Consider the following 17148-nt stretch of genomic DNA (forward strand, 5'->3'; position numbering starts at 1 on the left):
ATAGAAGAAACCGGAAGCATAGAATGAAATTATACCGGCATATTCAAATTTTGCCGATGCACTGCACATCTAAACTGCTTATTCCTTTGGACTAGTTAAGTCCGTTTGTTTGTCACTATGAAGTTCGCCGGAGGAGACGATACTCTGCAGTCTCAAGTAGATGAGTCTACCCATGGGCACTCGTTTTTCCTAGATAAGAGTTTTGTTATATCAACAAAGGCGAAGGAAGAAAGTAGTGATACATAATATTGAACGGAACATCTGCTGTCCTAGTACTGCTGCTCGGGCACATACATGCATGGGTTGGAAAAGGATAAAAGCGAAGCACACCAACTGGTGTAAAGGAACTCTGTTCAAGAGCATCTGTTGTGGGCTTTGAAGTGATCATACTTTGCCTATATGTATATACATATCTTCTCCCTTGAATCACCAGTCCCATCCCGGAAGTTTTCTCGTTTTAATATTTTTAGATTTTCCATAGCAGCGAGTGGGTTTATAAGCTCTATTTTAAGATGTCCATTGTGGTACTTTACTGCCTCTTTTCCACTAGTCTGCCGGTAATATGTTGTTTTAGGCGATTACGTTAAGTGTCACTTTGGTTTGTGCTATCGGGAAAGCAATATAAACAATGACTGTGTATGGATTTAATTTGGTATGTAAATACATGAAATACTATCAAGAAAAGTCACAATAAGGCATAATAATACGACTATTAAAACAGTGCTACATACCTCATCCCATTTGAGAAATTTTTCGCCTTCCTGTAGCGCTTTCGGAACCTCCATTGTTCCCAGTTTCACGGCCGTTGGATTTACCGCTGCCATAGTACTAGTACTTCGCGGTGATTGCTGCTGTTTGCCGCTTCCTTCCGCGCTCAGCGTCACCGATGAGGAAGCCATGTCTACTCTTCGATTACTCGATACTTTTATATTTATGTATATCAACAACACACTCACTCAATTACACACCACATCTCCTTTCCATTACTCCCGCTAGAGTGGCCGATTTTCAATGCGCCCAAGCTGCAATCTACCAATATTTCTCCCACCGCAATTGACCCACTAATTACAAACAATGAGCACCTGATCTCGATCGGGAATCAACCACAGCAAATTCCAAACCGGCCACCGTGATGTGCTTTGAACCCGTAATCTCGATTTTCAATAATTGTTTCCATTCAACAACCAGTCGCATTTCCATTATGTACGTTTCGAACTTCGGCGGTTCTGAAGCTGAGCGAGTGAAGGTCATTCTTTGTGGCCAGTTTCTACGCCTCCAAGAACGCCATCGTAAATAGCCGGACTAGACGATGTAGCACAATAAAATACTTTGAGTGTCAGTTTTAATTGAAACACACACGTAAATTTCCTTCCTCTAAGATGACCAGTACGATGTTTATAAACGTTCGTGCCTTTCGGTAATAAAATGTTCGCTTCCTTTCACGGGAGTAAGCTAAAACGAAATGAATACAGGAAAAAACAATTTAGTTATATGCAGTGATGAACTATAACAGTAGCTTATGAGAAGAAAATCAGAATCGGGCGCTGAACTTGATAGTGTTCAGAAGCTGACGTACGATTCTATATCGGCCTACTTGTGTTTCTTCGTGGATTGGTAATAATGCGAAAAAGGAAGTACAAATTTTGGGAATTTATGATAAAAACCAATTACGTAGCAGTTCAACTTTAACAAATATGACGCCATTTTCCGATGTGTGTTAAGGCTCAAGTTACCTCAAGGCTTGGTAGTATGCGTAAGAAAAATTGTGTTCAGCTTTGCCACCAGATTATCCATTTAAACCTTTTCCAAACTCTAAAAGAAGAATATCAGTCGATTTATTAGATCATCACGATTCAATTCATGCAAAATACCTGCTGGAAAAACCATCGGCTTAGCTGGATGGTGCTTTTGAAAAAGTGGCTGTGATTTTTTATCACACTACCACACCGAGCTGGGGTACGCAACACAACTGCGCAATGAAAAAACCACAGCCACTTTTTCAAAAGCACCATTTAGCTAAGCCGATGGTTTTTCCAGCAGGTATTTTGCATGAATTGAATCGTGATGATCTAATAAATCGACTGATATTCTTCTTTTAGAGTTTTAAAAAGGTTTAAATGGATAATCCGGTGGCAAAGCTGAACACAAATTTTCCTACGCACACTACCAAGCGTTCAATTCTAACACATGCTTAAAAAAGGTAACTTGAACCTTAAGTTCTTGGCAACACCCACGAACAACAGAATAAGAAGAACAAGGGGCCTATTCTCACGGTCACGTCACTTGGTGACTAGAACAAAATTTCCTTCTAGTTCTTTAGGTGACTTAGCTGTGAGAATAGGTCCCAAAATGTGATAAACCTAGAGCATTATGTCGTTTTTGCTTGAGGCGAAACTGAGTCGGGTTCTAGTCCCAACCTCTGTCAAAATATATGAACTGACAGCGCTTTGGAGTCGCAACCTTACTCGTTTTCGGATTCAAGTAAAAACGACATTAATCACTCATAGTGATTCAAGCGAAACTAATGACATTTTCGTTTTTGACAGTGCACTACACCGGTGCTATGTAACCAATGCTACTCATTCCAACTTGGGTGTAATTATAACTTTTTCCATTGCGACTTTTCGTGCAAACTATGTTCCAAACAAATGTGAAGACATAATATTGTTGAAGTCTGTATGTAAAAATACTCATTCGTTTCAAAGTTATTAAAGATTTTAACATTTAGACGCCAATTTCAACAACGTAAAAAAAAGAAAAATGCAAACCAAAATTCACGAGCAGGCACTTTTTTCAATGTCTAGACTAAGCACAATAAAAACAAAAAGTTTTGATCGTGGCACTCCAGAACCCTACGAATAGGGTAAGCTTACGTTATCATGTTTTTTGACATTATCCATACAAAAATCAGCAAAAAAAGTTTTTTCATTTTTTTCGTAAATTTTAGTAATTTTAAATTCAATTGCAAGAAGGATTTTTATTATACGTGATTATTTCCTATTTCATAAACGTGGGAGCAAAGATATGGAGTTTTTAATATCATAGGAGATTTAAAATTGATATATACTCCAATACACATGTCATAATGAATTTAATGCTTACAAAAGATTGTTAAATCAATAATTACAAAAAAATTCGAGGAAAATTTTTTCGTTGATTTTTATATGGAAAAAGTCAAAAAACATGAAAAAGTGAGCTTAGCTTATGAATAGCATAAGATTCTAGAGTGCCACGCATCAAATCTTCTTACCTTTATTATGCGTAGTCTGAATATTGAAAATAGTGCCTGCTCGTCAATTTTGGTTTGCACCTTTCTCTCTTATACGCAGTTGAAATTGGTGTAAAAAAATTGGAATTCTTCAATAACTCGAAAACGAATGAATATTTTTACAGTCTTCAACAATATTATGTGGTTTGAGTTCCTCGACATTTGTTTGGAACATCGTTTGCACGAAGAGTCACAGAGAAAAAACTTCTATTAAAAAAAACTAATTTTAAGGGGGTTGCCATAGAAAACGCTTTATAAATCGATAGCCTTAAGTCCTACAAGTTCAAGTTGTTCAACCAAATTCTTTATAATGAGCATTTCTAAAACTTTGTCGAAGACACCAATGGTATGGCCTCTAGTGAATTAAATTAATATTTTTGGCATCTCCGACTCGTGGTAGTGACATTCTCCGGTAAGGTAAAGATAAGGTGGATGTCCTCCCAAAACTACTATGGATTCTGCGCACCCTGAATCCGATCCGCAATTGCTGTTTACCACCGTATACAATCAGCTTGATTCTATCACCGACGCCTGTATGCTGACAACGAACTACGAAAGCAGTGACTACGATCTGTTCCGTTCAGATAACGGCAGTCTAAAACAATTAGAGCAATTTGTAGTTCCCGCATTTGGTTACCGATAAATGCAATGAATGTATCTTCTTCCGAAGTAGGGCATACAGATGCTGCCCCCACTGAAAATCCACTAGTATTTCTACTGCTTAACCATCAGGACATTACTGGCAGAAGCATCTTAGTATCTACTATCAGAACGTGAGAGGACTGTGCACAAAAATTCGTCGCTCGTCGCTGTTTCAGAGGTCGAATATGATGTTATTGTTCTGACCGAAACGTGATTGAAGGTCAAATCAATTCACTTTATTCATTCGGCTCAAGATACACGATTTACCGTAACAATCGCAATCCAGACGACAGGGAAAAACGTGGGGGCGGTGTGCGCAGTGTCCAACCTGCTCTGGTCAAAACATAAAGCTGATAGTAACGATCTCGAACAACTATGGGTAGATATTCGCGGTCGCGATACTAAGATTTGTGTTGGTGTAATGCACATCCTCAAATCACAAAGACTCAGGACTTGACATCGCAACTTCCATTCAACCCAACATTTTTTTTAAAACTGCACAGATTTCCACAGTTTTCTGTTGTAGTGCACAGACACAGATTTCTCATTTTTAGCCTCGGGCTTAATTTTTGACCTGGTTCAAAAACTAAAAAAGGTCACTTCTTGTTTCGAGACAAACTTTAGCGTTTTCCTTAACACAGATTTTGACATATGTTATGTACATTGATTTTGACATATGTAATGTACACTACAGTAACATCGGCAAGATTAGATGGTATTCCTTCCATTATACTGAAAAGATGCACAAGCGCATTGTGTACGTCTTTAAGAGTAATTTTTATTCAATCATCGTCGCAATCAGGGTTTCCCGCATGTTGAAAAAAAAAATTAGTAATGTTTTACGTTTCTAAAAAATGTGGTAAGCAAAATGTTGCGAGTTATCGTGGCATAACCTCACTCTGTGCTGGTTCAAAGTTATTTGAGATATTAGTAAGAAACGTGCTGTTTCGTGAGACTAAAGTATATATATATATATATATATATATATATATATATATATATATATATATATATATATATATATATATATATATATATATATATATATATATATATATATATATATATATATATATATATATATATATATATATATATATATATATATATATATATATATATATATATATATATATATATATATATATATATATATATATATATATATATATATATATATATATATGTCGAAGGATCAACATAGCTTTATTTCAGGCAGATTGACAGTTACTAATCTAGCCCAATTCACTTCACTCAGTTTTAAAAATATTGAAATCCGATACTATATACACGGATCTCAAGGCTACATTCGATCGTGTAGATCATTCTCTTCTACTAATAAAGATGAAGCAACTGGACAGGGTGGCTTCAATCATATCTCGTAAATCGTTCTCAATCTGTAAAATTAGGTAATAACGAGTCATACAGCTTGTCAGAAGTGCCTCAAGGGAGCAATCTAGGACCGTTTGCTTTTTTCGTTGTTCTTCAATTACATTTGTTATGTTGTACCTCCGGGGTATAAACTAATATACGCTCAAACTGTTTCTCATTGTGCAGACCATAGAAGATTACATACTACTACAGCGACACTGAGATGCTTCTTGTAATTGGTGTAATCACAACTTGCGTGCTCTCAGCATGTCCAAGTGTTCCGTAATATCTTTTACACGCAGAAAAAATCCAATACTCTGGAACTACACCATCTCCGAGAAATCGCTAGAGTTAATGACAGTTATCAGAGACTTCGGAGTACTTCTGGACTTATAAGTGACACTCAGAAATCGTTACTTTCGTGTTATATCACAGGCAAATAGAATCGCCAAAGAGATCACTGATCCATATTATTTGCGGGCACTCTATTTTTTACTTGTCCGATCCGTTCTGGAAGCTTCAACACCCATTTGGTGTCCTTATATGAGCATTTGGATCAACCGAATAGAAGCAGTGCGGGCAAGATTCCTCCGTTTTGCTCTTTCAACTGTGCCGTGGTGTAACACAGCAGAACTACCATCGTGCATCGATCGCTGCTCGATATGAAAACCCTAGCTAAAAGACGGAACACATTTTGTAGCAGTATTTGTTGGGAAAATATTAACTGGCTGTAGTAGATAAGACCTGCATAGAAAAAATATATAAATTGAGCATACAAAAATATATTTTCATTTAATATGGCTGGCAAAAAAAAAGAAAATAGTCATCTCTATTATTTGTAAACGACACGATTCGAGCATAAAGTACGAAGATGCCACCAGAATAGAACTTCAAGACGTTGTCCCGTTGTAATGTGTGTGCTTTATAAAGCGTAATTTCGAAGCTTTGGAAACGAGAGGGAGAAACTGAGCGATAAAACGACAGAGCGATAGGTGTGCGACGGTGTGGGTTGCAGTTGAACATATTTACCTAAGCGAGCTGTCCCGTGAGTAAGAGTGTGTGGCTGACGGTTTGAAATCTTATGGGAAACGAGAGGGAGAAACCGAGAGAAAAATAAAGATTGATGGATGCGAGACTGGTGGAGTGGTGGCGTGCTTTATATTGTCAACTGAGCGAAAGCTTTGTCGACGTATATGTTTTTAGTTGTGAGAGTTGGAAATGAGAGAAGGGAATAGTAAATCCTACGGTTTTGTGAGCAAGTGTGAGTGTATTGAATGTGGCAAAGAAAGTAGGCACGCGATTATTAGGCAGTTTTTCGAGCACAGTTGGTGGGTCAAGACGTTTTGGCCGGCGGTTGCAGAGAAATGATTCGCAAGGAATGCGACAATGGCGCAGTGGCTCCCCGTGACCGGTATGTACTTCTAACAGTAGATTCTTTTTAAGAAAGTGATGTGTCAGTAGAGTGATGTTGCGAGATTTATATTTATAGAGGAATGCGTAGAGGGTTGCAGATGACAGTGATTGCTTGTGTGGTACTGCTGGAGACTGCGCTCACATTTCGTGTGGTGCTTAAAAGGATCAACTGGCATATGGTAGGGAGATAGTGCTGTTTGTTGTGTTGTTTTTTTGGCTTTCGTGTCAAGTTGTGATAAAAAAAAACTTTAAATGTTTTAGTGTTTCTAAATTGATTCGCGCGGGAGGTCGTGAATTTTATTGAAAATTGTAGATTCGTGCGAGAGGACGCGAATCGGTTCGTATTTGTTTGGATTCGTGCGAGAGGACGCGAATCGGATTGTATTTGTTTGGATTCGTGCGAGAGGACGCGAATCAGGTTTTTGACTCGTGCGAGAGGACGCGAGTCGGGTAGTATTTGTTGAGATTCGTGCGAGAGGACACGAATCTGGTTCTGTTTTGACTTGTGCGAGAGGACGCGAGTCGGGCGGTATTTGTTGAGATTCGTGCGAGAGGACGCGAATCAGGTTTTTGACTCGTGCGAGAGGACGCGAGTCGGGTAGTATTTGTTGAGATTCGTGCGAGAGGACACGAATTAAGTTTGTTTTGACTTGTGCGAGAGGACGCGAGTCGGGCGGTATTTGTTGAGATTCGTGCGAGAGGACGCGAATCGGGTTGTATTTGTTTGGATTCGTGCGAGAGGACGCGAATCAGGTTTTTGACTCGTGCGAGAGGACGCGAGTCGAGTGGTATTTGTTGAGATTCGTGCGAGAGGACGCGAATCGGGTTGTATTTGTTTGGATTCGTGCGAGAGGACGCGAATCAGGTTTTTGACTCGTGCGAGAGGACGCGAGTCGAGTGGTATTTGTTGGGATTCGTGCGAGAGGACGCGAATCAGGCTTGTTTTGACTTGTGCGAGAGGACGCGAGTCGGGTAGTATTTGTTGAGATTCGTGCGAGAGGACACGAATCAGGTTTGTTTTGACTTGTGCGAGAGGACGCGAGTCGGGCGGTTTTTGTTGAGATTCGTGCGAGAGGACGCGAATCGGGTTGTATTTGTTTGGATTTGTGCGAGAGGACGCGAATCAGGTTTTTGACTCGTGCGAGAGGACGCGAGTCGAGTGGTATTTGTTGAGATTCGTGCGAGAAGACGCGAATCAGGCTTGTTTTGACTTGTGCGAGAGGACGCGAGTCGGGCGATATTTATTGAGATTCGTGCGAGAGAACGCGAATCTGGTGTGTGTATATATCAATAGAGTGGAGGTACGAAAGGATGTAGTAGATAAGACCTGCATAGAAAAAATATATAAATTGAGCATACAAAAATATATTTTCATTTAATATGGCTGGCAAAAAAAAAGAAAATAGTCATCTCTATTATTTGTAAACGACACGATTCGAGCATAAAGTACGAAGATGCCACCAGAATAGAACTTCAAGACGTTGTCCCGTTGTAATGTGTGTGCTTTATAAAGCGTAATTTCGAAGCTTTGGAAACGAGAGGGAGAAACTGAGCGATAAAACGACAGAGCGATAGGTGTGCGACGGTGTGGGTTGCAGTTGAACATATTTACCTAAGCGAGCTGTCCCGTGAGTAAGAGTGTGTGGCTGACGGTTTGAAATCTTATGGGAAACGAGAGGGAGAAACCGAGAGAAAAATAAAGATTGATGGATGCGAGACTGGTGGAGTGGTGGCGTGCTTTATATTGTCAACTGAGCGAAAGCTTTGTCGACGTATATGTTTTTAGTTGGGAGAGTTGGAAATGAGAGAAGGGAATAGTAAATCCTACGGTTTTGTGAGCAAGTGTGAGTGTATTGAATGTGGCAAAGAAAGTAGGCACGCGATTATTAGGCGTTTTTCGAGCACAGTTGGTGGGTCAAGACGTTTTGGCCGGCGGTTGCAGAGAAATGATTCGCAAGGAATGCGACACTGGCCACATAGCTGCTCCAGGTAATCTCTAACAAATAAATATCAATGTGCCCCTGAGAGATCTCAGATCGCATATTTTTAAGAATCGAGTTTCAGCGCACCTAATACGATCAGAACGAACCCGTTAGGCCGATGTGTAATGTGTTGATAGCAATTTTTTTACACTATATCAGCCAAGAATTGAACCACTGAGAACCTAATAACATGCTAGGAGTTCCTAGGTCAAGGCATTGCTCCGTACCGAAGACAACCTGGACCTTAATCTTCCGGAAGTCGCGAATCTAGCGAAATCGTCTTAGGGCACCAGTAGCTGCTCGTTCAGTGGGCCATAAGCGCGACTTCCGGACGGTTAAGGTTTTGTATCATAGCCTTTATCCATTCTGTATTGAGTGAATCACTGACATATAGTCACCTTTTCTGATTCGCTATTCCCGATTGTGTACCAACGTTATAGGTTTTTTTCTAGCGGTTATATAATAGCCTAAACAGTGGTACACATTTCAACACTCCAGAACCTCACTCTGTCAGAAAATGTAGAAGCTTCTTCGTAAAATCGCACTTGTGGTTTCGCTTCAAAATCTTCCAGTGCAGTACAATCTTTGCCAGTATTGCTCTTCTCCCATCCATTCTTCTTCCGGACGCCAATGGATTAACAACCCTCGTCTTTGTTAATTATATTGATTACGCATAAGAAACATTTCGTATGTAATTTGACCTTTAACCCAATTATGGAAACGCGTCTGCTAGGGAGTCTCTCTAGGTTGGACGATGAGTATGATGTACTACTAACAAGTATCATACAATTGGATCAATATGAAATTTCAACAGGCTTTGATCAATCACGAGAAACTCACGGGTGGTCAACTAAGCTACACACTTAGAAAAAATGAAAATTACATTTTACGTAAACAATACTGCGACGTATTTTGTTGTCTAATAAAGGAATTTCACATATCAAAACATGTGAAATAAAATATTGTGTTTCTTTTCATGTAGAACTCGGTTGAATGGAGATGGAGAATTGAGAACAAAGCGTTATTTACATGTTCTTGAACTTAAATTCAAGTGAATTGTGACGCTCCTTTTATGTGCCTCTTGTGAGATGTAAATATTTTTAAGTGTGTAAGCTAAGCTAAGCTATTTGAGGATTTATTCTGATCATGAAGTGGGCTTTTCCCATTCAAGAAACATTTCATATATACCAACACAGGTCAGATGAAAAGTAAGAATAAATAAATAAATTGATTAGTTTATTAATTAGTTTATTAATCAATTAATTTATTTATTTTGATGGATTTTATTCATTTTATTATTTATTTCCAGTTCACACATTTTATTCAGTTTCTTCATTTTATTAGTATTATTAATACTGTTCAGTCATTCATTTTATTCATTTCATCTAATTTGTTAATTTGAGTCAATTTAATGTATTCTATTAATTTTATATTTTTTCTCATATTGTCTAATTGTTCATTTAATGAGCTAAACTAATTTGATTTATTTATTTCATTTATTTTATTTAAATTGATCATTCTACTCGTTTTATGACTTCCAATTTTTATTTCCTTTATTTTCTATATTAACCATAGAAGGTTACACTTACTTTTTCCACCTTAGAACATTGCACTGGGGTACAAATGTACCCTACGCGTTTGATCGTAATTTTCGCAGATAAAAATGTAAACAAAAGAAATGTATAATATATCATTTTCTTCGTTTTTTAATTGCAAAAACAGCTGTGTAAGTGAAAATACGGAATTTATTGAATCAATGATACATAAATTGTCTTGAACAAAAAAATCGAAAAAATCGTGTTATGACTTTTTTCACAAAAATTACCAGAACTTTGCAAATTTCAACCGATTTGAAAGAAATCAAATGATTCTAAAAGTGAAAGAATGGCCCAGAAACAGTATAAAATAAACTTTCGAGATTTTTAAAAAAAAATGAAATTATTTGGAAGAGTGAATGTTGAAAAATCGGGTTTTAGAAAATATCATAAAATTGGGTGGAAATTGAAATGAAAAAAATATTTCTGACCAGTAATACACCGATAACACGCAACGTTACCATTACAGTAGTTACTGTAGGCAAAATATACTTATGAGCCATTATTTTTAAAAACCATAAAAAAAAATTATACTTCAAAATTAAATTAAATTAAATTAATTGAATAAATGATTAAAAACGATTACATGGATTTATGCCGAAACGTTCAACATCTACGAATCTTCTGTCGTTCACAACATATGTTACAGATGCCATGTCGGACGGCCTTTAAACTGACGTTATCTACCCGGACCTTTCAGCTGCTTTTGACAAGATTAATAACGCTATTGCAGTGGCAAAGTTTGGTACTAATATTCTCCGTTGGATGCAATCGTATCTCAGTGATCGTCGTCTAGCAGTCAAGATAGGTGATTGTGTATCCGAAGAGTTCTTTGCTTCATCTGGTATTCCGCAAGGCAACCATCTCGGTCCATTGATTTTTCTTCTGTATTTCAACGACGTCAACTTTTGTTTAGAAGGACCACGGTTGTCTTTCGCCGACGAGCTCAAGTTATACCATAGAATCCGGAATACTGATGATGCAGCTTTCCTTCAACGCCAACTGGTAACCTTTGCGGAATGGTGCGAGTTCAACTGAATGACCCTAAACCCCAAGAAATGTACGGTCATTACGTTCTCGAGGAAAAAACGCCAATTCGATTCGATTACTGTCTAGCTGAATCCACGATTGACAGAGCGAATTGTGTCAAAGATCTCGGAGTTTTTCTCGATGAACAACTGACGTTTAAACAGCATATCAGCTATATTGTCGCAAAGGCATCACGCTGTTTGGGGTTCATAATGAGAATATCTAAACACTTTTCAGATATTTACTGCTTGAAATCTCTCTACTGCTCACTCGTTCGATCAACTCTGGAATATTGTTCAGTTGTGTGGAACCCTCACTATCTATGGTGTCCATCGAATTGAGACAGTACAGCGCAGATTTGTTCGGTTTGCCCTTCGTCGATAGCCTTGGAGCAACCCTCACCAGCTGCCAAGTTACGAAAGCCGGGGTTTGCTTATTGGACTCGATACATTACAAGTGCGGCGGGATCTATTCCGTGCTATGATGATTTCGGATATTTTGCAAGATCGAATTGACTGCCATGAGCTTCTCAGTGCGATAAATATTAACATTCGCCCTCGCGCCCTTCGCAATAATTTATTCCTCCGATTACCTCTTCGCCGGACTAACTATGGAGTAAACGGTGCCATCATTGGTTTGCAGCGGACCTTCAACAGAGTGTCATTCGAGTTCGATCTTCACATTTCACGTAGCAGATTACAATTTGACTTTTTAAATAGATTAAGAAATTATCATTAGGACAACACTGTGTCTGTTGATATGAATTATAAATAAATAAATAAATAACACTAATTGTTACCTACGTAGTAGAACAACCAGTATTTGAAGTGGTATTGTCACGAGTCACATTTCCATTGACAGAACAAAACACTTACGGCAACCGTACACTGGGGTAAAAATGTACCCCATGCCAACTTTGACTCCTGCTTCCATGAAGGCCAAAAGCAAGTTGACTTTACCACCTTTTCCTACTCTTACTATAAACTCTACATTGAATTATGGTTAAGGTCCCTGGTCGGTAAATGCTAAATTCTCGTCTTCACACAGCTTCAAAGAAGGCGTGGGGTACATTTGTACCCTAGTGCAACGATCTAGGGTTAATTTTTTGATTTCTGTTGTTTTACTGATTTTCTATAATTTAATCAGTTTATCCGAACTGTGTTCATCCATCTCTAGTTGGGTGCCTGTTTCGCATGAATTCTTCAAACTAATTAATAACCCAACAGTGATATATGTAAGAAATGTCTTATATCACTACCAGGTGGATAATGCTGGTTTTTTTTTCTAACAGTTTCAGATCATGAGTAGATGAGAATGGAACAATACAAAATGCACCGCAGTAATGACAAAATTGCGCGGGTTGCAATGTGAGGTGTAGAAGAAAGGGAATCTTTGTAAACTTCGTAAGCAGCTAATTGATCCGAACCCAAATACTAACAAAGTCTTTTTATATGTGAGTGTGTGCCAATTCTTTTTTCTAGAGCGTTCCGCTCACCTTGTATTGTGCGCCAATAGCACCAAGCAGAGCTGCTATTTATACAGAACTAGCTAATACCCATCGCGCGTTTCTGCGACTTTCAACGAAATAGGAGAAAACACAATTTATTTCGCAGCGCTATCTGGCGGGCAGATAATCCTTAACCAATAACACACAAACATGCCCCATGACAAATACCTACTATGTATAAATTTTTAAGGCAATCGATAAAGCCGTTTGGGAGTCTATAAATCATATACATGCAAACATTGACTTTTATAGAAATAGAAAAATAGATAAAATACCTGTATAATAATGATTTTCAAGCTCAGATACAGACCTGACACAGAATACAGATATAATAATATTTAACTGTTAGGGTTATTGGAGGTTCAATTCAAACAATACAGATTTTCAATTAAATCATCTAGCAGCTCTGGCTCTAAATTCAAAAAGACTTGCTTTCGAGCATGATGAGCATTGATAGCTGCAGAATCAGAAAATGTGAGCGCACTATTTTGGGTACATTTAGGATAGAGACTTAGCAAACTAAAAACAAAAAAATTCCTGATAAGCATTTTTTATAATTTGAAACGAAATTATTTTAGAAAGATTAATATATTGTTTGTTTTATGCTTCAATAATCAAACCTTGTTGATGATGTTTTTTTAATAAACTCTGTATTTATTGTGAATGTATATTCTTCTCTCAAACAACACATGCATGTCATGCATATTAAACGTAAACATTGACTCATGATGCTGTCGAAACTGCATTTGCGGGATTTTATTTCTATGTCGTCTTTTAGTATACTAGGATAGTCTTCAACTTATGTTAATTAGGTCAATAGCATAACACCACATAACAACATTATTACACACAGATTCTATCTAACTCCTATTGGCGACAAGTTTCAGTGCATTCTCATTAAGAGCTGCGGAAAATATTTCTTCACGATGACTAGTTTTTGCACTCCGGAGGCTGATTTGCAACCATTGCGCCAATCTATTGTTCACTCACAGCATTTCTTACACTTTTGGAAAAGATCCACTATCATCCCAAAATCTTCCGCGTTCAGTGGTGTGGGCAGAAATTTAGTTTGGGGGGGGGGGGGGGGGGTTAGGCGTTGATGAAAATCGTTGATTTTTCGAAAATGCTTAAACTTAACGTAAGTTTGATAAAATAGTGAAAATTAAGAAACTAAATTAGTGTAGTGGATGCCTTTTTTAATTTCTTTTATAATATGTCAATGAAGTCAAAGATTGTAAATACAAAGTGCACTTTTAAAGTGGAATAAATGTTCAAAAACTCCGAAAACTGTCAAGATCATATAACGTAGAATCCGCATCAACTTTGGAGGCTAAACAACCTAGAGAAAGTTTTTCAACATAAAAAGCGCTTCTTTTGATATAATAATGTTGGTGATTAAATCTCTTAGAAGTTATTATTTAAATAGTAAGGGATTTGGTGTCGTCAGCAAGGTTGTTGATAATGTCATTTTAAACAACTTTGTTGAAAATATGAAGGCTACACAAATACATTATATCGGGAAATAAAATGAAATTTAAGAAATTTACTCACACCAGTTCTTTTTAATAAAACTTTTTGTTTTAAGCTTCAGAGACTACCTTGAATAGAATGTGAATTTTATTGTTTATACACAGCAGAAGAGATTTATCAATTACAGTAATATCAGAATAACTTGGTTTAAAGCTTTTCTCTCATATACAGTCTAACATATTTCGATATTCTGAACACACGGAGTATTCATGTCTTCAACAAGATTAGTTATGGAATGTCTTGAACAAAGTTTTTTTATTTTGATTATAAAGCCCTAACGGTCCTTCGGATCTTTCGGTTCTTTTTTCAGGTTGGAAAAATTTCTAGCCTTATGTTCGGGGATTGAGAATCGAACCCAGGTGAGCTGTCGATTTACCAAATTTTCCCGCCCAATTCAACAAAGTTTTTTAGCATTTTCGAAACTTTTCTAAAACCATTAAATCTCGAACTTGTTTGAAGAATAAATGCATTATATATTACTTCTAGGAGGATTAACCGCCAAAATGATTTTAATAGAAGAGGTGCTGCTTTACGTGGTAATATTCTTCAAAGATATTAAACATCCAAAGTAGACAGTTTCGAAATAACTTGATTGAAAAAAATGTTTGCGTGCATTAATTTTACTATTTTCAGTATAGAAGCTCAAAACGCCAGAACGAGCCCTCTTGTACAACATGTTATTACACAATTTAATTCAAAACTCAAATATACATCATTAATAGCCACTAAAATGAATTTTTTTTTAAATCTATCATTTTCAATCGTGCCTAGAGGTTATTTATAAAATTGATAATACAACAAAAATCAAATGCTCATAAAAACCGATCCTGACCTGCGAAAGACACACGTCGTTTGTCATCATTTTCTGTCTTCCAAAATATTATTGTCGTTGTTAATCACATTGAGTTTCCGTTTCAAACAAAAGCATTCCAGTAAATATTGAAATGTATGCATTTTTTGAATGAGCAAAGTTTTTGTGTATAAGAAACTTAATAAAACCTCGCTTCCCATTCGAAACATTGTCCCAAATCCATATTTCGGAACATCTCTTCGAAAAGAGCTTATGATAACAACTATGAGACCTTGGTTTATAGATCAGATATAACATTCAATTCCCACAATTTTCCAAAAGTCCTCATGATGCCTAAAACAATAGGTTCTCAATGAAGTGAACGGACGGTATACTTTCAAAATTAGTATTATTGAATACATTTAATTAAATTAGTCATCATTAAGTTTTTTTTTTAATCCAATCCAATTTTGGTTTGGGGAGGGGTTAACCCCCCAACACTCCCCCCTGGCTACGCCACTGTTCGCGCTGGTAATTCGGGAGTCGTATCTTTTCCGAACAACATAAAACCTATGCTGAGGATTCGAGATAGCTTGATATTCTTTTTCTAGTTATACATATGCCTTTGTTCAAATTTATATCAAGATTTTATACTTTAAGCTCGGATCTATTGCAGCCACAACGCCAATCTTTGGAACACGTTCGTATCGCTAATTCTACACAGAATCCTATACGCCCCTATCGTTTACTTAAATTTCAATAAGCATTTGAAATCAAATCGGTTTCCAACTATGAATCTACCGAATGTCTGGTTCCCTAAATGTCACTTTATCCGAAAATAAAACAGTTTCAAAACTGTGAAATCTAGCAAACCTGCGACAGTTCTTGTCTTGAAAAGTGACCAACCCAATCATTAAAATGAAATCTTGATAATTTCCACTCGGTTGTTTTCTTCCTTTTCATGATTTCAGAAAAAGAACCAAGTTATCAATCAATTATTGTAAAACGCAGTACTAATGATGCGCAAATTGATGTTATATTGAAAACCATAAACCACCAGCAAATTTATGGTAGAAGTGAACACATAACACCAAGTTAGATTACGAAGCCCAATTGATCATGTTATCCAGTGAACTCATCCAATCCGTCAACTCATCAATCACAAACTCTTCCGTAGATGGTAAAGTACCGCAGTACCCGCCAACTCCATCATCCGAGGGCAGTCCGGTTTCTCTTCTAGTCGAAGCAGCATTAGATGTACGTCCAATTTTGGCAGCTGATTTATTTGTAACAGCTGCAGACGCAGTATACTGCAGAGCTGCACTGTGCGCAAATTTTCCCACGAAAATCGCTCAAGCACGAGTCTAATCTTGTACGTTACCTGATGTGTGCGAGTTAGTAGACGAATAAGGCACAGACCAGAGTAGAGTCAGATTCATCATTCGATACCGCAATATAAGTGCTCGAAAGTTGAGCAGTGTACTGGAACACGCTTTTCAGGTATAATTGTTGAGCTGCTTCAGAAATACTGGGAAATTGCCCCACTGTACTTAAACTGAAAATATCATTTCATACTCACGGTCATGCTTGGAACTTGTAACAGGTCGGATTTCAATGTGAAGAAATAAATGTTAACGAAAAATGTACTCGTTACCTTCGAATGGGTATTAAAACAAGTTCTCCCCGGGCATCACATTTAACCCCGTCCTGACCGGCCACCAGCTGATGTCTCGTCAAGGTTGATGATAAATCTAATGGGAAAACCACTCACTGGCACCGGCATCGACTGCAGCAGTACCTACTGCGACTAGTATACTTACCGCAAAATCTTCCACGCGGCTCTATGTCGGGCTGCCCTTAATTGTAATGCTTTTAGTAATACGCTCAGCGGCACCGGCAGCTCATCGAACCTCTTGAAAGTATACCCCACGGTCCCACTTCCCACACCGTGGACGAGAAAAGCGGCAATAGATCGACTAATCACTTCATTGCGCGGGGGAGGAAAATCTCATTTAAAAATG

At 37.6% G+C, this 17148-nt stretch overlaps 1 protein-coding gene across 2 annotated transcripts in view; it reads right to left on the minus strand.

Moving 5' to 3' along the window:
• LOC131686190 (1-phosphatidylinositol 4,5-bisphosphate phosphodiesterase classes I and II) overlaps window positions 1-17148 on the minus strand; it is a 336330-nt gene that overhangs the window by 271555 nt on the left and 47627 nt on the right. For both annotated transcript variants that reach the window (XM_058970420.1, XM_058970419.1), the window contains exon 2: window positions 732-1452. In XM_058970420.1, the coding sequence (XP_058826403.1) occupies window positions 732-899 (168 nt within the window). In that variant the 5' untranslated portion in view covers window positions 900-1452. The remainder of the gene's footprint in view (window positions 1-731; window positions 1453-17148) is intronic.

Source organism: Topomyia yanbarensis, chromosome 2, assembly GCF_030247195.1.
Source record: "Topomyia yanbarensis strain Yona2022 chromosome 2, ASM3024719v1, whole genome shotgun sequence".
NCBI classification, from domain to species: Eukaryota; Metazoa; Arthropoda; class Insecta; order Diptera; family Culicidae; genus Topomyia; species Topomyia yanbarensis.